Raw genomic sequence first — 22334 nt, forward strand, 5'->3', positions numbered from 1 at the left:
ATGGGGGAAAACATTCAGTCCCTCTTCACTGACTTTGTATTGCGTGAAGGTGCCTCCTTAGGTTCCGATGGTCGTCATGTCAAAAGTACCCATCAGTTTGCTTCACTCTTGGTATGGCTGGATTCAACCATAAACACTGAGCATTTTGGTGTCTTCCTCTTTTTTACTAAGTGATGGAATACTGGCTAGATGCTTCCCTCACAGCTAACACTCTTAATAATAACCACCTAACTTCGGCATTTCTGTATCACTGTGAAGAAGTAGCCACGACTTAGACAGAAGCAGATTGCTTGAGTTTTCTATCCTTTGTTTTGTCATTGACAAAGCTACATTAGGTTAGTGTGTCTACCTTCTTTGCTGGCTTCTTTCCTTCCACTTCATTCTGTCACGTTTTGCATACCTCCTAGGCACCTGCCAGCCACAGTTTTAACTGAGAACCAGCACAGAGAGGTTCGAGTGCACCAGAAAATAGCCCTGCCATTTTGTGATAGGTGGGCGCACAGTCAGTGCAGTTCACAGTATAAGATGGAAGGGAGGGCAACACACTGGGCAGTCAGACCAAGGATGTACCGGACTGTCTTTATATAGGCATCCTATCAGCATCCTAGTAATTATGAGACACTGATTGCTTGAGGCAGATTCAAGTGGGAGTGACTGTATGCATGGTTATTTGTGAGACTGTGTGTGGTCCTCGCCTACTCATCACCCACGCCACAGTACAGAACACTGAGCTCAAGAAAGCGTTCAGAGTGGGGGAGGGGGTGGATTAATAATGCATGCTCTCTCCCTCTCTTGCTCTCTTTGCCATTCTTTTATTTCTCCCGCTCTTAGCAAGCTCTATGTAACTCTCCCCTCCCCCAGCCTGGTAGTTATAAAAAGGAAGGCTGCCTGTAGGTCAGTTAGATATGCCAGAGTTTAATCAATAACAAACCATGTTTTTGCTAATCCCACCCACTGCTGCAGCAGCCTTTTGTCTTGCTAGGCAGCATCAATAACAGCATGATTTACACACCAGTAGGAATCATGCTACATGTACTGCATGTGAAGTGCCTCTCATACTGTGCCCTTCAAACAAGTTGAGAAAGCATGTACACTGTGCTGATTGTATTACCATTTGCTCAGATATTGTTCACTCTGTAGTGGGCTAACTAGTATAGCAAAATGACATCAAATTAGGGCAGATCAGAATCTCCTTGTGGGGCGGCGTGGCTCAGGAGGTAGAGCGGTCGTCTGGTAACTGGAGGGTTCCGGGTTCGATCCCCGGATCCTCCAATACACTCCTCCAGAGTTTGTCCCCTCACCGCTCCTGATGGACAGCTTCTGCCATCAGTGTGTGAATGGGTGAATGTGAGCTTTGAGTGGTCAGTAGACTAGAAAAGCACTTACCATGCACACCATTTGCAAAAAAAAAAAATAAAATAAAATACACAGTCTCACATTGTGAATAGTTTGACATTGAGGCCTGATCAATCAATCGAGCCTCACCCCGCTAGAGAAGTGCAGTGCAAGGAAGGAAAGAGCTTGTTCATTATTCATCAGGCTCCTACAAGCACCCTCTGAGTAATAATGGCTCTCAGCACACAGAAAGAAAAGGGGAGGGGAGGAAAAAGGAAAGGGTTTGTGAATTAGGGCAGTAGACTTTTATCCTTCCTTAAAGGGATGGTTCACCCATTTCAACAAAAATTGAAATTGTTTCACCTCCCCCGTAGCTGTAGGGGAGGTGACTACTGCACCTCTACCCTGCCCTTTAAAAAGTCTGACACAACTCAGATTGTAAAAACTCAATTCACAGGCCAGGAAAATATAAGGAGAGAACCTCTGTGTGTAACGTAATGACTTAAAGAGATAGTTCACCCACTTTGAAAAAAATTTATTTTATGTCACTTCACCCCAAGCTGTTATGTAGGACAGTAGTGTTGCTGCCTTCCTCACATTGTTTCTGAGTGCTGGATACTGCCTGGATGCTCCATATTCTAACTAGCCTCCTGCCATCGAAGTGGACTTCCCTCCAGCTAATATTCTTAAAAATAACCACCTTAAGCCACCCAATGAAGGTTTAGCATCAGTCTATTTAATTTATTTCAAATATATCAAATTTTTCAAAATGAGTAAACTGTCCCTTTAATGCTCCTGTTTGTCATCTTGTTGTGTTCAGTGCCAGTGTCCGGCACCTTCTGCTAAACCTGCTCAAGTTGACAAACAAATGAGGGTGGACTGTAACGAGGCATGTCATGATACCAGAATTTTGGTAGTCAGTGCCAGTACCAGTAAAAAATCCATGATTTTCAACACCAGTTTCGATACCACAGAGAAAGCAATATCCCATATACTTCAGAATAAATTTGTATAATATAATGGTTACAAACAATAAATGTGGTTGGCAAGGTTGGATGAGTTTCCACATTTCACCTAGAAAATGCGAAAGCACCATTTGCACACTGGTTTCGCTCGTTGTCTTCTCCATTTGCCTCGAAGGCAGTATACTCTCATACTAGGGTTGTCACGGATACTTTAGTACCAAGTTGATGCCAATAATCTAAAAAAAAAACAAAAAAACGATGGTACCCGTTTTTTCATGGCACCGTAGTTACTGGATGTATTTATTTAGATTTTGTATTTATTTAGATTTAGCCTTCAGTGACTTACTTGACTTAAGCCCTTTGCTCCTCTTGGGTGCATAGGCCACTGACAAATATCCTCCATTTCACTCTGTTCGTGGCTTTTCGCTCAAGCTCTCCCCAGTGGAGCCCACTCTCCGACATTTCTGCCTCTACACTTCTTCTCCAGCTGTTCCTGGGGTGACCTCTTTTCCTTTTCCCTTGGGAGTTCCATTTCAGGGCTTGTCGGGGATGTTTGTGGCAGGTTTTCTGAGGGTGTGGCCAATCCAACTCCACTTTCTCTTTCTGATTTTTAAGTCTATGGGTTCTTGGTTTATTCTTTTACACAGGTCCACGTTGTTGACTTTGTCTTTCCACCAGATGTTTAATATGCTTCTGAGGCAGGTGTTGATGAATGTTTGCAGTCTGTGTGTTGTGTGTTTTGTTGTTCTCCATGTGTCAGATCCATGTAGCATTACTTGTTTGACGTTGGAGTTGAAGATGCATATCTTAATGTTGGTGGAGGTGTTTTTTGAGCTCCAGATCTTTCTGAGCATGTTAAACACCACTCTAGCCTTGTTGATTCTGCTTCTAGTGTCAGCATCTGTCCCTCCCGTGCTATCTACAACACTGCCTAGGTAGGTGAAAGCTTCTACCTCCTCTAGGGCAGTGCTATTCAAGAAGATGGTCTGGTTTTGGAGTGGATCTTCATCACATGTTTTTGTTGTTTTGGGAGTGAGACCAAGTTTTATTGCAGTTTGTGAAAGTCTGTCTGTCTTCTCTTGCATTTGTGTCTGTGTATGTGCAAGGAGAACTATATCATCCGCAAATTCAAGATCATCCAGCTGCTCCCACATTGTCCACTGAATTCCATTTCTCTTCCCCTCAGTTTTTTCCCTCATGACTCAGTCAATAGCAAAAAGGAAGAGGAATGGTGACAGAAGACATCCCTGTTTGACACCTGTCTTGACTTCAAAGCTCCAGGAAAGCTGGCCTGCATGCATGACTTTACACGAGGTGCCATCATACGAGTTCTTGATAAGGTTTATGAACTTGGTGGGGATTCCGTAGTGTTCCATTATTTGCCACAATGTTGTCCGGTCTAAGCTGTCAAATGCTTTTTCAAAATCAATGAAGTTCATGTACAGGGACGTATTCCATTCAATAGACTGTTCAATGATGATGCGTAGTGTTGCTATGTGGTCTGTGCATGAACGATCTTTCCTGAATCCTGCTTGCTGATCCCGGAGCCTCTTGTCTACAGCTTCCTGGAGACGGTTGAGAACCCGACTAAAGACCTTACTGGGCACTGAAAGTAGGGTGATCCCTCGGTAGTTGTTGCACTTCCTTAGGTCACCTTTCTTTGGTAGTTTTACTATGTGCCCCTCTGCCCACTCTGTGGGTGTCTTTTCGTCCTCCCAGATTCTCCCAAAGAGGCTGTAGAGCATGTCTGTAGATGTGTTATCAGCCTTAAGGGCTTCAGGTGGAATATTGTCAGGGCCAGCAGTCTTGCCAGTTTTCAGTTGTTTGATTGCAGCTTTTATTTCAGTCTTTGTTGGTCTGTCACACTTGATGTTTAGCGGTGTCCTGATCTTGGGAATGTGTGGCCTCTCTGTTGGTGGTGGTCTGTTCAGCCTTCTGTTTAGCCTTCAGTGGGCCATATCATATTCTTCTGGAACTGACAGGGGCAGTATACATATGATTTATGCTTGTTCAAGTGTGCAGCGAATAAGAGACAAACACATGAAAGATGGCTCCTCCAGGTACAGCTGGAGCAGCAGCTCCACCTCGGCTTCTCCAAAGGAAACACAACAAGAGTCGTGTATGGAAGGATATTGCATTTGAGGCAAGTGCTCGGGGGTTAATAATAAATTCACAAAACAAAATATGCAAACGGTGCCACCGATGTTTCCCATGAGATAGTTGTTTCTTTTGCTAATTCTGCCTACTTATTATTTCCATAGTTCTCTCATGTCTCTGCTGGATTCTGCAATTGAAATTCTGTGCAATTGTGATTTATTCTTTTTTTTTTCTTTCCTTTTTTGTATTTTACACCGTGGTATTAAAACCGGTATCGAGAATCATGGAAATTCATCTTAATAATAACCAATAATAATTATTCAGAAAATCATGGAATGGTATTGATTACTGAATTTCTGGTATTGTGACAACCCTGTTCCATACATGGATTATGTAATGTGCTTTTTCTAGACTTCTTTGTCAGTTTGTGGATCAGGAAGAGCAGGAGTACCACTTTCTATCTTTGTTGTTTTTTCTGTGTACTGCACTGTGCTTTTGCATGTTCTTGTGTGGCAGGGCGTGTGCAGTTACTCAAGAACGTGGACCAACTCTGTACTACCAGTATTGGATAAAAAATTGCACCATTTGGTTTCTTGAAATTTGGCATTGACAGGGTATCCATAGTATTGGTTCTTGTGACATCCCTAGACTGTACCTTTCTGGTTGTTGTTCTGTCCTGCACTGTAGGCCTCAGTGCTGTGAACTGGATTTCAGCATCACAGTTTTGATAAAGTGAGAAGGCTTTTGCACACACTGGCGGTCTCACGCTCTGGTGTCTGCAGATGCAATCTCATGCACACTGCCATTCTTTTACATGTTACCACAGTCTGAAGCAGCAGCCCCTCTTTGAATGTCTGCATGTGTTTGTATAGGTGGAAGACTGCGTGTGTTCATGTATGCATGTGTGTGTGCGCACACATAGATTGTTCTGAAATATGGTATGTCAGGAGGGATGGGATGGAGGCATAATCACACTCTTAACAGTTAGTGCAAAATGCTGGGGGAAACTGTTGCTGAAATGCTTACTGGCAGCTTGTAATTCACAATACAGGGGAAGTGTGTTTTGTGGCTGGATAACCTCTGCAGGTCTCTTCACAGCCTCTTCACACTGTACCCTGCCCTGTATGTGAGAGAGGAAGAATGACACACTATTACTATGTGTAATTTACCCCCAAAGTATCATCATTATTCATTGGCTCCCCTTTTGTGCCCAACCTATGCATGGAATTACAGAGAAATGAGCTAGCTGGAGCTTGAGTACAATTGTTTTGCAATGAGAGGATGGGAGGAGGGTAGTGTTAGAGCAGTTGCCTTTCAGCTTTTATCATCCGAGCTAATGGACTTTGGGAGGACTGCCGTGACTTGAAACTTGGCCCCAGGTGAGCAATGCTCACGGTTGAATGCTTGCTGATTTCCAGATGTTTCTGTCAGCCTCCACTGTGCAATAAAGTGAGCCGGACTTGGTGAATGCCATAGTCCGCCTGCCTACCAACATAGCATGCTGCATTTGACCTTGCAAAAGCCTGGTTAATTAGCAGGTGGGATAACTGAATAAGACCTTTCCTGGTCCTCGTTCAATTTGTCATTTTGTTGCCACTCTGTTTCTGCCTTCCTTCCATTTTTCTCATGCTGGAAACTTTCTTTTATGCCTTCTTTTCCTTGACTAGCACGCCTTTCATATTATGGTAGAGGTAAGACAAATCTTATCTAGCTGTTGGCTCACTGGAGAATTTGTTATTTTTGCTTAATTTTATTTACTTATTTATTTTTTTAACAACCATTTTGGGTTTGATTTTTGCATCTTTCATGCTGGTTGCCATTATCCCAAAGGTTGATCTTGCCCCCTTATTTTCAAATGCACAGTTTCTCTTTGCATCGTACCTATGTCACTACACTTTACTTTTGTGATGCTCTTGAGATGGTTTATGTTGTGCACGGATGGCCTCTATATGTGAATCCACTGTCCTGATTGGGGAATCTACAGATGCCCTAGAATCATGGACTGATGTGCATGGACCATTACAAATCTGGATGATACACTGATCAGAATGCCAGATTGAGCATGTGGTTAATGACTGATATGACTATTTCTGTCAGTGCTGAGGCTGGAAGTGATGTCCATATGCATATACACACACACATACACTCCCACCTGCTCTCTGTCTGTCTGTCTTTCTCTCTCTTTTTCCATCTCCAAGACTCAACACCAATTCAGACAGGCCGGACATTTCACACTTAATAGTCAAGGACAGCTGGTTCATTTTGTTCTGCACTCACTGAGAGGATTAAACCACTCTCAGTTGCCTGTAAACAAAAGTATCGATTTAATTATCATTATTATTTTTGGACTAAAACTGCTCATAAATTTGATAAATGCTTCATCCTGTCCTAGCCCACAAGGACCAATATGTTATAAAATGCCATTATTTTCATTATTTTTCTATTGATTTATGTTTACAACTGACTCCTCTTTGATTGACCAGGTAGAATGGCAATGCAAACATGACCTTGAGCATGAAGCTGTTGCAAGTAGTGGGCTGTAGGAGCCTAGGCATGGTGAAAGGCCAAAGTATAGGATCCAGTTCACAACCTACATATCCCATGAAATCTACCTCATCTAACCCCCACCCCCCTCATGTGAACAATCCAGTCTGTTGTCCCTGTTTGGCTTGTTATTCAGTGACTCACCTTCCCACAGCAGTAGCTGTACACATAGTTCCATGCACATGTGGGCCTTGGGGATGTCCAGCCCATAGAGGAAAAGACAAACAAGCCACCCTATGCATTTTACATTGCTTGGTGTCATTTTTATTTCAGCAACTGAAGGCTTAATAGCAAGCCAATCCTGATTTAAAAACGAAAAACATTGGAAGCTCATGAAGTTTGGCACTTAAATGGGTCTTTCTGCTCTTTAGCATAAGGGCTCAATTTATTAAAGGACCATACCAGTGATTTTGCATATTTAGCATAATATCTACAAAACGTATATACTCAAAAATTTTCTCTCTAATCTTTTCCCAGAGCAAGCAGTTGTAATTTAGAATCATGATATCGTTTTTCCTACCTACATTTTAGTTGCAACCATTTTGTAAATCATGCGGTTGTACTAATGATCCTGCAACATTCACAACATTCGTAAACCACGGAACTGATAATTGGCTGTGTAAAGCAAACATTTCCTCAGAGACATCTATCAGAAGGACCTTCACCACACCCAGTCTGAAGTCATCAAAACACAGTAGTACTGCTGTTTTTAGAAAAACTAATGTGGACAGCTTTATTATAATGATGGAATACTATACATTTTGTATATATTACACTGAACATGCCAAATCCCAGGTATAGTTCTCTTAATTGATTAGAGACCCCTGCTGTCACATGCACAGGGAAGAGAGTTTATAGAGGGACTGTCCCACTTATTTTGATGATAAAGACCTACATAATGCTTAGGCTGATCAATCACATTCATAGAGTACATATGACCTGGTGAAACTTTGCTCAGAGCTGACACAGGAAACTAGCTGGCTCAGCACACAACAGAGGGTTCGCTTAAGCCATAAAAGAGCAGGAAAGGTTAGCTCTTAGTACAACTCACAGGTCTCATCAGTCTGCCAGGCATTACTGTCGTCTTGCCTTTTCCTCTTTGTTTGAATCAAGGCAGTGGCTTCCCTTTAGTATCCCAACTATTAGTGACATTTAACAAAGTGATGCAGGGTTCTAGTTACATAGAGTAGGCTAGTTGAAGGCCCATTTGAGGAGAAGAGAGTAGGAGGGATAGTGGTCCTTTGCTCTAATGGACACACATACACCCATCAGTCCACCAATACTCACAAGCCTTTCAAAGTGAGCTTTCAAAAAGCACCTGGGCTGAATGTTCACTAAAGACTGGAGTGGGTTTGAGCATGGCAGATGCATAATTACTGCCTGCCATAGTCTCCTGCCTGTTGAAAACTAGGTCACCCAAGCCTCATCCATGTACCCATCCATCCCTCCATTCCGCTATCCCTCTATCCATTCAGTAGTCCAGAGAAAGAGGTTGGTGATTAAGTTTAACAAGCTCAGGACTTTCTTCGTCCCCATAAGCCCCTTCTGTCAAAACCTCATAGTTGCTAGCTGCAGTTGCTCACAAGTTTCTCCTCATCCCACATAAGGGCTACAGCACAGTTCCATGCAGCACTACCACAGCTGGTTTGAATATCACACATAAACACGTCATATCATCATTCATCTCAAGGTATTTTTGGGAGACAAATTGCTAAACTGGTCTTTTGTGTTTACATGATTGAACAGGACCCAGGTCCGATGCCTCCCTCTCCCATCCTGGGCCAGAAGCCGCTGCAGCTACTGGAGATCAAGGCCAGGGGGCGCTTCGGTTGTGTGTGGAAGGCTCAGCTGCTCAATGATTATGTAGCCGTCAAAATCTTCCCCATTCAGGTATGTGTGCGCTTGCGCTATGCCAGTGCAAACACCATTCTTTTGCTGTGTTATTCAGGGAGGGGAGAAGGGAGGGCAGGTTTGGGGATGGAAGAGAGAGCGTCAGCCTTAAACCTCCAAGCCTTAATCCCCTGAGACTGGCCGGTGCTAAGCTTAGGCCAGTCACTATCCACTAAGCCCTTTGCGGCCTCAATTGACCACCAAACACACACTGACATGAGTACACACCCAGTAAATCACTGGGAGCAGATCATGTGTTTCCAATGTCAACATTAACCCCACCCCCGGTTGTACTTTAGAACTTTACAAATTGAGACCATTTTGGTGTGATTATCTTCAAAATTGAAAAAATAAGGAAAGGGCACAGAATGGGCACTGTACTGCACAGTAAAGTGCCTATTATGTGTGACATTTTACAGTTTTTTAATTTTGAAGATAATCACACCAAAATGGTTTCAATTTGTAAAGTAGACAATTTTATGCATATTTTTTGTGGGGCAAAATTCAGAATGGGTACTTAACTCTGGAAATTTCTAAGCGAAAACCCGAACTCTATGAATGTGCGGCTTAAGAGATTTGGTAAAAAGTTCATGAAAATGTTGATGTTTTGACAAATAAATGCATTTCTGGTGCAATTGTCATTGTATTTTAGGTGAATAATGACCAAATAACAAACAATAAATGAATATAAGAGACAAACAATGGTCTAATATTGAAGAATTTGAATATTCGCGAGTGGTGAAATAGCCCCATGTTTGGGATAACAAAAAAAAAAAATTAAGGACTTGCATAAAGAAAATTGTTTTATATCCCAAGAAAGAGCAAGCTTTGAACTTTAAATTAAAACAAAAATCAGATTTTTTAAGACATTCCCACATGCAGTTATGGGCCAATGAAAATGTGACATGAAAACTTTTTTTTTTTATTTGGAGAAGCTGCCATCCAGAAACTGATGCATATATTTGACTAACCATTAATGCTTTGAACAGTCCATGTACTGTATGTATCTCAAAGTAGTGGTGTCAAGAGATTAAAAAAATGGAGAGATTAATTAATTATGATCTGTAATTAATTGATCTAATTAATCTCTTTTTTAATCTCACCTAAAATTGCTGAGAAAAGCCCTCAACTTGAGGTATTTCCCTTTAAATTCATTACATTATTGTAGCAGATCAGTCCGATGCGGGTCGGGGGGACGACCCCTCTTTTTCAAGACCCTTTTTTGGAAAAAAAAATAATAATAATAACAATAGGGCTTCGCACTGTTCCAGTGCTCGGGCCCTAATTATATGGACAAAATCTTGTTTGAATAAAAAAGCCACCGGTCGGCATCAGGCGGGCTGGCCGCGGCACCGGGTCTGGTCTGCCGGATCTGACAGGTGAGCGGCGCACACATAGCCTACCTGCCATATCAATTTTTGTTCATACGCGGCTGCAGTGACTGCGCAATGCGGCCATTCGCCGGTAATCGCGGCATCCGGCGAGCCTACCTGCTGGTTTACATATGCACAATACATGTGTATTTGCTTAGACCCCCAATATTAGACGAGGGCGTTTTTCAGGGCATTTTCAATGGAAAAAATATCGTCTTATATTCGGATGAATACGGTAATGTATTAACTTCGATCACGTAACCTTTTCTTCCACCTCCTCTCCTCTCCTCCACAGTCAGACACACACACACGAGTCGCGACACCCCCTCCTCAACATGCTGCCTGTTTACAACGGACTCGGACTGTTGGGGCGGGTGTTAATCAAAACAAACCAATCATGTCTTGACCTCTTCATAGGTTGCTGGCCTCTGATTGGCCTGGCCTGTCTCTCTGACTTAAAAAAAAAAAAAAAAAAAAAAAAATCAGACTGGTGAGGCTAGCCGGACCGGACCGACAGCTGATTGGCCTGCCCGGCGACCTGTTTAAAAAAAAAAAAAAAAAAAAAAAGACGGGCAGGCCACCGGGCCAGTGACAGGCCGGCGCTTCGGGAAATCTCCCGATGTACAGTCCGGACCTGACAATAGGAGCCTATCAGCTTATGCTAAACAAGCCCAAACACAATGACAGCCAATCAATGTCCACTTCAGGGTGTGACTGACCATTGTTTTCCACCCCCAACAACTTAAGCACAGGAAGCCCAACGCTTACAAACCGATCTTATAAAAAGTAAAGTTAGAGATTAAAAATTTGATTAACTCGATTAAAAAACATAACGCGCTAAATATGACTGTAATTAATTAATCTCAATTAACGCGATAATTTGACACCACTATCTCAAAGCTCTGAAAAAATCAAGAAGCTGGGGCAAATACAAAGTTGTTTTCTGAAGGCCCAAACATGGTCGACCAAAAAACCTGTGTAATTTTTTTTCCATTTTTGAGGGGCTGGCATGCCTACCAATTATGATGTATGACAGATTTGACAGAATATACAGTTTTTGTATATTCTGAGAGAGTTGGTAGAGGTGTATTATCATACCAAATTTCAGTTTCCTGTGTGGTGTAGTTCCTGAGATATTGACACCTGAAAATGGAGGAAAAATAAGGACGCACCAAAATTGCACCAAAATCGACACATACTCCCCTCACTAAATTGGCCGTATCTCAAAAAGTATCCATCCGAGCAAACTAAAATTTTACAGTGTGCCTATTGGATAAATAAGGAACAACTGGTGAATTTTTCAGAATTTTTTGAGACCCAAGTGCGTGGGATGTCCTATTCTCTTAACCATCTGTAGCATCTGAGAGAAATCCACAAAAATTCTTGGACTTGACTGTGGTGTGTTCTGTGTAAAATCATGTAGATTGTAACCAGGTATATTCCTACCTAAAACTGATCTTACAGTGTTTGGTTTTCTGTCTGTTTGGATCTTTAGGACAAGCAGTCATGGCAGAATGAGTATGAGATCTACAACCTGAGTGGCATGAGACATGAGAACTTGCTCCACTTCATAGGTGCTGAAAAGAGAGGCACCAACCTTGATATTGAACTGTGGCTCATCACTGCCTACCATGAGAAGGTAACACTCCCCCTGCTGGCCACACAGGCTTGTTACAACAATCTGTAGATTGTGGCCATGTGCCAAATATGGACACCTTGGCTTTAAAGTGTCAGTTATAACTAATAAGTCCTAAAGAGTTTGTCATGTCATCAGATATTCATTCTAATAGATAAATATCTTTTCATTATGACATTTGCTATATTCAGGTTTATCTGAGTGTTGAATTCAATATGGTAATGCAATTACCACAGTGAAAATTGAAACAGTGAAAATTTAAAACAAAAGCCCACACACTTTGGAATAATTTTCCTTAACAAATGCTTCATATGGTATCAATAAATATTTAATTGATTATCATTACCGCATTTATAAAGTATTTATAAATGACGCGGCATGCTGCACAGCATCAGATAGTGTCCATTTCCATCCTGTTACCAGGGGTGGTGCAGCATTGCTGATGGTCTTGTCTCTGGAAACCTTCAACGTCATCTGGAGTCTTACTTTAGAGCACTTGTACTCTTCGGTTAGGCTCGTGAGAGGCAGCTCAAGGACCCCTTTGCCATAGAGGCTGATGTTGGGGAAAAGATATTGAATAATCTTTTAGAGAACATGCCAGTCTTCCAAAAAGAGACATTACACTTCTACAGCCCTTTGAAAAGTCTTACACAACTCAGATTGTTAAAACTAATTTCTCAGTCCTGGAAAATAAAAGGTGAAAACCTCTGAGTGTAGTGTGTTGGGGCACTACACCCCCCCCACCCCACCCACCCACCCAAGCTGTTCTGTAGGACAGCAGTAGTGCTGTCTTCCTCTCATTGTAACTGAATGCTCGATACTGGCTGGATCCTCCAAATGCTAACTGTTAGCTTCCTGCCACTGAAGTGGACTTCTCCCCAGCTAACATTCTTAAAAATAAACACCTTCAGCCACCCAATGAAGATTAAGCATCAATTTATTTATCTCAAAAATTGTCACATTGGAAAAGTAGAATGCACATCCGCTCACGGATGATAATTTTGCTCATATTACCCTTCAGAACTGTATTTTTCCTTTTATCAGCATTCATAAAAATCCAATAACTTCTGCTCTTCCTGAATCACTTCAGAGAAGCAGTAGCCACCAGAGAGACAGAAGTAGCTTGCTCGAGTTTGCTATTGTTTGTTTTCCTCATTAAGCATTATGCATGTTGGAGGGCAAAAATACCTTTCGCTAGACTATTAGAAATAGCTGGAAAGTGATGTGGCTAGCTTCTTTTTGTTGTCCTCCTCTCCCCTCTATCACACACATTTCTCATTTCTCAACGGTTACCCTACATATAGCCCATAAAATAAACACACAAGAAAAAAATCAATAATTTATTGGTAATAATGCAACAATAAAACTGAGAACTATTTATTCTTCCACCAAGCGAGATAGAGTGGACAGAATGGTTGCCAAGCAACACAGACGCTAAGATTGCTTTTTCATCTAGCGCCTTCATCATGTCACATCAGGCTATCTGGGCTCGTTAATGTTGAATTGGATATTTCCCTGGAGAAATAGCCTACCTCTCCCTGCTGCCTCCTGATCCACCTGCCTTTTATCTCCACCCAAAGCGGACACAGTGTGACAGCGCCGGTGTATGGTAAATTAACAGTATACTTTTATTATTATTATTATTGTTATTGTTACAACAGACGTTAGGTATACGTCTATGCAAAGATGCACCTGTCACGAAACGCACGCCACCGTCCCTGAAAAGAGGAGTCCAAACATAATTGAACACTATTTTAATAATTGCACTATTAATGGAAATATCCAATTCAACAACCCGGCCGCTCCGGCCCGGCCCTCTCCGGAGTCGCTGGTACCTGACGCCACTCCCCCGAAAGCTGCTGTTGCACCTGCTCTCTCCTCTGCCTCTCATCCAAATCTCTCCTCTCCTGCCGCTCCTGATCATCCAACTCTTCATCTTGAAATCCCAAAAACTCATCATTGCTGTCACTGTCTTGGTTTAGAAAGAGGTCGTAAGCTGACGCTGCCATCTTTGCTAGTTAACGTTACCGTTAGCTACCGAAATGTTCGCCATGGGCAAGTCCACTTCAATGGAAAGAGGCTAACAGTTAGCATTTGGAGCATCCAGTCAGAGGAAGGTAGCACCACTACTGACCCACATAACAGCTAGGGGGGAGTAAAATAGTGATATAGCACAGCCCATCCAACTCTCTGAACGTTTGAGAGACAATTACAGTACATGTCTCAATTTTATATTTACATTTTACGCAATTTCTATTTAAATATTGTTTAGTTTTCAGTATTGATATAATGGTTTGAGATTTTAATGGTACAATAATACTGAGGAAAAAATCACCATCATCATCAGTCTTGTCATTATTATGATTGCAGTAGTATTAAACCATGCAATGTTTAAATGGTTTTGTTATTGAAACCCTCTATATGTGCCTGGCTGCTTTTTCAGGGGTCTCTGACAGACTATCTGAAGGCCAGCGTGGTATCCTGGAATGAGCTGTGTTACATAGCGCAGACCATGGCCCGGGGCTTGGCCTACCTTCATGAGGACATTCCCGGCCTCAAGGATGGACACAAACCTGCCATCGCCCACAGGTAAACTCCTCCCTCAGCCAGACATAGCTCAGATCTCAAACGATATTTTCCTTCAGTTCAAAGATGTAGTAAGATGTTGTCAGAGTTGTAAGATGACTGCTTCTCTTAATGGCACCTGTTTGTCTTTTTCCATAGGGACATTAAAAGTAAGAATGTCCTGCTGAAGGCCAACCTAACTGCCTGCATTGCTGACTTTGGCCTGGCTCTGAGGTTTGAGGCTGGTAAATCTGCTGGAGACACACACGGACAGGTGAGTTAACTTAATAACTTTGACTAATAAAGGGATAACATCACACATTAATTTCACTGTGCACATTGCAGTTTACCTCTGTATTGGTGCTTCCACTAACACCCAAATTTGGCATGCTTGCGTTGTTAGCATTTGTCATTCAAACCAAATTAGCCACTGGTCATAAGCCAGCTTGTTAGCTCACAGCTACCACTACCCATTGGTTTAATCAAGGAATGCTGGAAAATAGCTATATGTCCAAGGTGCCAAGCTTTGTGAAGCCTTTGACAAATAGTAGTTCCAGATGACAGATCAAACATCGGAATTTGACATGCTGGAATAACAACAGTAAGATTCACATTATTGTTGTTGTATATTCAATCAGCGAAACGAATTGACATAAATGATGGACACATAGATAACGGTTTGCTGGCCAGCCAACATTAGCCTTCCACTTGGCAAGTGCATGTTTAGCCTACCAGTAGAAAGTAAATATCAAAACATTATTATTAAAACAAATAACATACAGATAGACATTTTATTGTGTCCCATAGACTGTAGGCCTAGCCTGTTTGCCTGGTGGGGTGTGAAACAGTGAGATGTAAGTAAGAATGCATAGAACAAACAACAATTAACATTAATTCATTCTGCAGACTTTATCTACATGATGCAGTGATGTGTGTTGTTCACCGTAGCTAACGTCAGTCCAGCTGCTGGAAACAGCTGCTCAGCTGGATGGAGGTCCCATCAACAAACAAAGCTGTCACTCTGACACAAATACATTTATACTCAGAGCAAGGGAGTGTCGCTTATATAGTTCATCACTTTTGTATTGATTTTGTTGGAAGCATGTGTAATTAGAGTCCTGCTGTCAGCCTACATCAACCGAGCAGCTGCTTCTGTGGAAGATTGTAGTTTAGTATTAGCATGAGCCTCAGATAGCTAAACCGCACAGTCACCAGACAGCAATAGGACTACCTCAGTGAGCAGAGCAAGGCACACTGCACCTTTTTCTGTCTTGGAAAGCAGGGAGGTGTATTTGTTTTACAGTTTGTGTGGCCCTCATGGATGGGCACCAAACACACCTGTAACTCAATCTCAATTAAAAAAAGTAAGAGGTTCCACCTGGTGGCACAATCGTATACAACAGCATATTGTTAAAGAACATTTTCTAACTGTTACACCACATGTCCCGCGCCTTCTGCATGATCGGTAATGTATTTTTGGTAAAATTATTAACAGCAATTAAAGGATAAACAATTAATTGTATAAACATATATTTTCTCTGTGCTTGTAATCAACATCGCAAAGCCTATGTGAAATTTAATAACCAAAACCTGTGTGTGGATGGATGTGTTTGAATGCCAGGCACCACAGTTGAAAAGGGACAAAATAAATCCTCTCAAACGAGTATCAGGTGTAGCCAAGCCTCTGGCCTATGGTTTCAAAAAGCTAAAAGCAAAAAAAAAAGAGAAAAGCGCTCGAGACTTTTTTTTTTTTTTTTTTTAAATTGCAGTTATTATTTAATGCTGGTGCTGTTTGTTTGATGTTGTTTTTTCTATTTAGTGTTCAGAGGCTCACGTAAGACAAAACATTGTTTTGTCTGAAGAAATAAAAATGTATGTACTGAAAAGTTATGTAGTTGCTTGAGTATTTGAAAGAGTAAACACTGAGACAAGCTTTGTAAAAACGAAAAAGTATCAGTTTCATTTCATAGGTTGAAAATGTCATTGAAATGACAAAAAAGAAAACTGGTAGTAGAAAAGCTGTTAAGTTTGGAATGGGTGCATTGCAACTAGGCATCTCACAAGTCATGTATGACTCGCAGGAAGCCTACTCACAAGACAGATTACATAAGCATTGCAGGTATGGTAGCCAGTTAGCAAGATGAAGAAACTGGGGCCATCACGCAAAAAAAACGTTGTCAGTGAGCAACACTTACTTCGTTGAACCTCATGGGTTGGACAAAGTGATGCGCCTCATCCGCAAGCACAGTGTGCAACTAAGCTTTAACAATTGAACCTCTAATATGTTTTACAAATTGCGTATGGGGAATATGAACTGGCTGTGTTTTTTTTTTTCTTAAATCTATGTATTTATCATGTAAGCCCATAACAGAAATTCCTTGGACATTTATGTCTGAGTTATACCCCTTCAGAAGAACTGTGATATGATATGTTTCACAGTACTTGGGTGCCAATTTGATACATATTGCAATTCCTATTGCAATTCAACACTCAGTTATTCAACAATGATGCAATAATTTGACATAATCTACATTTAATAATGTTAAAATAAAAATAAAACACAATGAGGATACCCCCTTCCATTCCTATATCTGCTCGTGGTTGGGGCTTTTACCAGATGTTGATATGTTTCTCCTTGTGTTCCAGGTGGGCACCAGGAGGTACATGGCCCCTGAGGTCCTGGAAGGGGCCATCAATTTCCAGCGAGATGCCTTCCTCAGAATAGACATGTATGCTTTGGGCCTGGTGCTGTGGGAGCTAGCCTCACGCTGCAAGGCTGCTGATGGTAAGACAATTCACACAGGAGGGAGAGCAATGTCCACTTTCAGTCAAAAGAGTGTGTGAACATGTGTAATGTGCAGTAGCCTTTGTTAGGATTTGTAGTGTGTACTAATCATGGAAATTACATGGGTAGAACAGCTGTAGTGTTCACTGACTGGCTGAAGAGTTTGTTTGAATAACTTAACTGAAACTTCCATTGTGACAAAACAAGTTCCTGTCTGGTGGATCTCTGTATTAAGGTGGTCTGGTGGATCTCTCTATTATGGCTGATTTATGGTTCTGCGGACACTGGATGCAACATGCACGCAGTTGCTCTGCAGATGGTGTGTGCCTCTCATGCTTCTGTGTCCTATGCTGAGCAATTCCCCACCGATACATTGTTATCGTATTGTTACCTACACTGACAAGCCTTATTTGTGGCATTGTAAATAAACAGTCATGTTTTTACAAAACATACTTGTTTTATTTTCTCAAACAAATAGTGCAAAACAAAGTGCAAAAGAATTGAAATGCGCATGTTAAGTACAAATGGTGCAAAAGAATTGAAATGCACAAATCAGTAGAAAACAAGGTGCAAAGTAGTGAGGTGAAAACTACTCAAATGTGGTACTACAGCAGGCAGTGAAGCTGGAGGGGCAAAATACTCGAAATGATGTAGTTCGGCGGACCAATCATAGCTCTTGTGGTCTGCGTTGGGTCTGCATAGTAGTTACAATTTTTGGGAGGTGCGTGGCAAGTCTCTGCGGCGGTCGCAGAGGGCCTGCAAGGGACGCATTTGCTACACAAACCCTCCGTAAACTACATGTACGCAGAACCATAAATCAGCCTTAAATCAGCCTTTAGTGTGCCCTGCTTGCAGCAATAATGAAAGGGTGAGTTAAAGTTAATGCATGAAATTAATTAAAATCATTGGTGTGCTGCTAAAGTTAATGCATGAAATTAATTAAAATCATTGGTGTGCTGCTAAAGTTTTTTAAAAAAATATTTGAAGCTAATTCATAGCCTCTATCAGGCTAATGTTAATATTAACTAATTTGATGTGAACTAATTTAATCTTAATCGGCTGCATTGTTGTAAACAAAGTTACTAAATAGTATTCTGGCAAAGCCGTCAACAACCTACCAACTCTTCCCAAAACCAGCCTTTTTGGAATCAAAATCAAGAGCCACAAGGTTATTTTCATAATTCTTTTTTCATTTTTTTTGTGAAAACAGAACATGCTTCCCTTAGCCATGCATCATTTCTCCTAAAGTAACTTTTGCTGACATGGTGACATCAGTTAAGTGTAAACAGCTGTTGCCCAGGCAAGGTGAATGACCAGAATCGTACTATTGAAGAGACTTACATAAATCGTTGGGACAATTAACACATTGTGCCCTCCTCTTCAAATTCACAAGGGACAACTTATACATATATACATATTTATTATTATATATACATATTTATATATATATATATACTGTCTATATTACATAGGCTGTTTATATTTTCTCTATATTTTTATATTTACTGCTTATATATATATATATATATATATATATTATATTTATTATTTATTACACATATACTACTTACTTATATATAGGCTGTTTATTTATACTTATTATATATATACTATTTATATTTTTATTTATATTTTTACTTACATTTATATATGCTGTTTACATTTATTTACATATACTGTTTATAGTTTACATACTGTTTATATCCACACATACTGTATCCAAACATAATATATATATATATATATATATATATATATATATATATATATATATATATATATACTGTTATATATCTTATATATCTTATATTCTATATTTACACTTATATTTACACTTCTTTTTCTGGTCTTTTTTTCGGGGGGGGGAGGGGGGGGGGGTTTGGCTTATACCGGGACCTGAGTGCTAATTTCGTACCACTAGCATGTAAGTGTGAACTGGTATGACAATAAAGTTCCTTGAATCCTTGAATCCTTGAATCCTTGAGATCACTGAGAGGATGATGGATGGGTCTTAATTACTTCCTCCTTTTCTGCAATAAGAGGAGACCTTCCAGCTTTTGACTCTGTACAGAGGGGAAAGGCTGGAAATGAGGTTAGGTGTGCTGACATACCCTCAACCTACATCTCCTGAGCTAAATCAAATATGACTGCTGTGAATAAAGTTTAGGGTTTGGACATAATTTTAAGTCAGTAGATTGTCCTCAGTGTATGGCTGCATGCAAATGTGTGCATTTTGCAGAGGATTGTAGACCTCTACCAAAGAACGTAATACATCCTTGTAACAGAGCAGCACAATAATATAGTAATAATATAGATCCCAGCTGAGTATTAAGTAGTCGAGTGTTATGCTGTGTTCAGATGGAAATAAGGAGACAGTAAATGGCAAGATAGCAAAAAAACACCACAGGACGACAGACTGCTATGGGGATGTTGTGTTGTTTACAGAAAAAGTATATATTTTACAACATTGTTTTGTGTTTATTTTATATAATTATATTCAATAATACTGGTAATTCATGTGGCTATATCAATATAGCCTACCACTGCAAAAATTGATGTTTTTATATCTCAAATGGACTTAAGACACTGGTAATGTATTTCAGGGCATTTCTGCATCTGAATTATCAGATTTTCATTGTTCAAATCTGCCATGTTTTTGTAACATCTAGTTGTGATTTCCATCACAGAACATGGAAAAAGTTAAAATATTGTAACTTTGGACCACAGTACTGTCCTCCGTTGCCAGGATTATCGGCTGGTCTCTTCTTTTTACCTGCTCTCATCAAAAATAATGACTTTGGGTTAACCATCTGCCATCTACCTAATTCCATCTGAATGCAGCATTAGACCTTTCAACTGGGATGTGCTTTCCACAGTTCGCAGACAGAATACCTGGGGTGACCTATTTCATTAGTAGTGGTGTGTAGGAGGCTGGGATTCTTCTATCCATTGACTTTGACCACCAAAACATCACATCTTGGACTTCGTAACTACGTGCAACATCCTGTCATAGATTACTCACCAGCTTGCTTTTCGCCTTTTATGGATTTATTGGTAACATTGTTGATTTATTTCTGTTGACCATTACTGACTTTTCTGAATGAGGGAGTATGTGTTTTAATAATCTGAAGAACAGGTTAATAACGAGTTTGTCTTAAAGTGTCTCATCTGGAGGCACTATAACAATACAATTACAGACCCATTTCCAGAAACCACCACTTGGCAAGCATCCATTTACTTGAACAATCTGTGTGTGGGTGTGTGGGTGTGTGGGTGTGTGTGTGTGTGTGTGTGTGTGTGGGTGCATGTGTAAATGTGTTTGATGGTTCCTTCTCTGGCCAATCCAGGTCCAGTTGATGAGTACATGCTGCCTTTCGAGGAGGAGGTGGGCCAGCATCCATCCCTTGAAGACATGCAGGAGGTTGTGGTCCACAAGAAGCTAAGGCCCACACTCAGGGAGTGCTGGCAGAAACATGCGGTGAGAAGAAACTTTTTTTTCCTACACATGGTTGCTCTGCCCCACATCAGGTTTTACCTGGATGGCTGGCTTATAGCCTTTTTTGGCTGTAAGACCTCAGTGAGGCATGCCATGCTGTGAAGTCTGTTTTATGTGTTTTGGAATTGTTTCCATTGGCTATAGATAAGGTTTAAAAAGTTCCTGGAAATTAAAGGGCTATAACAGTGATTTGCCTCATCTGCAAGCAGTTTTAGACTAATATCTACAAAATGTAGATACCCATGTATATTGTATCTATATTCCCATTCTTGGTAGTCTTTTCCCAAAGTAAGCAGTCCTATTTTATAATGTAATATAATTTTTCTTCCCTTTTATCCAGCCATTGATTGGAATCAGTGGTTCCCATTGATTCCACTACAATATGAAACTTCAGAGACTTTAAACTTTCTTGACACCAGTATTGCATTTTCACTAAAAATGTAGCAGCACTTGTGTTTTGATGACTTGAAATTGGGCAGAGTGAAATGGTCTGTCAGCTAGAAGATAGTCTTGTAAAAAGTTTGCTTTTGCTTTTGCAAAAGGTGGGTAATTCAAACAAAGAAATTCAAATTCATTTAGTGTCCCAGCACAATTTGCAGAATGGTTTGTTGAAATGTAAAATGTAGGCTAATTGTGGTAAATGGGCCAAACATTCAAAATAACTGGCATGGTCCTTTAATTGCATATGTTGTACTATTCATAGTGTAGGACCCTATATACAGCATCAGCATCATTAATATTATCCTCAGACCAGGTCAGTATGTTTTTGATTTCATTAAACTGCTGCTATAATGTTTGCAACACATTGCTTGCTTGTACTGACACCCAATAATTGTGCATGAACTTGCAAGCTACCATGTAGAAAAGATCTGGCAGGTGTACTTTTAGAAACTTCAGCCATTATATTTCTAACTCAGTTGTTCTGTATGGTACAAGCAATTTCAATTTCAAAATGTTCAGTATTGCACACTAATAAAGCACATACAAGTTCATGCTGAAAACATGCATAGTTTATAACATAACTTATAAAACACATGGGAACATAGATTCCAACAAAGAATTGTTAACTGAGCTCTGTCCCTTAAAAGTCTTTTGTTTTGCTGTCTTCTGCCACTCCTCCTCAGATTCACAATTGGTGGACCTGGCCACTTGTGGCTAGTGTTGTATTGTGTTTATTATTATTACATGTAGAATAATTAGTATAATTAGGGCCCTCGCTTCTCTCTTGGAGAGAGGGCCCTATTGCAACTGTAGTGTTTCTTTTTTTTCCTGTTTTTCTTATTATTATTATTATTATGTCTTTTTGACGCTTAATTTGACCCCCTAAACATGCTCAGAAACTCACCAAATTTGGCATGTACAACAGGTCTGGCGAAAAATTCGATAAAATCAAAAATGTAAGTGCAAAAATGGGCTCCCAAGGCAGCCACTGTGGCCCTCAGGAATGTCATAGAAAGACCAAACCAAAGCCGACACGTAGATCTCATCAAGCCTGACATTTTTTGTGCTGGCCCCCCCACCTAAAATCAACAGAAAGTCCGCAATTTGCATTGCAAAATCATGTTCTCACCCAAATTTTCACTTTGCAGAAAATCTATCTCCTCCCAGGGTGTAAATGGAATCAGTTTCAAAAGCTAATATATGACAG

The 22334-nt window shown here is 40.6% G+C and overlaps 1 protein-coding gene across 1 annotated transcript in view; it reads left to right on the forward strand.

Moving 5' to 3' along the window:
* acvr2aa (activin A receptor type 2Aa) overlaps positions 1-22334 on the forward strand; it is a 65920-nt gene that overhangs the window by 40516 nt on the left and 3070 nt on the right. The window contains exons 5-10 of the mRNA XM_030081220.1: positions 8688-8831; positions 11700-11843; positions 14284-14429; positions 14565-14679; positions 17052-17190; positions 20538-20668. Of these exons, the coding sequence (XP_029937080.1) occupies positions 8688-8831; positions 11700-11843; positions 14284-14429; positions 14565-14679; positions 17052-17190; positions 20538-20668 (819 nt within the window). The remainder of the gene's footprint in view (positions 1-8687; positions 8832-11699; positions 11844-14283; positions 14430-14564; positions 14680-17051; positions 17191-20537; positions 20669-22334) is intronic.

The sequence above is a fragment of the Myripristis murdjan genome, chromosome 21 (assembly GCF_902150065.1).
Source record: "Myripristis murdjan chromosome 21, fMyrMur1.1, whole genome shotgun sequence".
Taxonomy (NCBI): domain Eukaryota; kingdom Metazoa; phylum Chordata; class Actinopteri; order Holocentriformes; family Holocentridae; genus Myripristis; species Myripristis murdjan.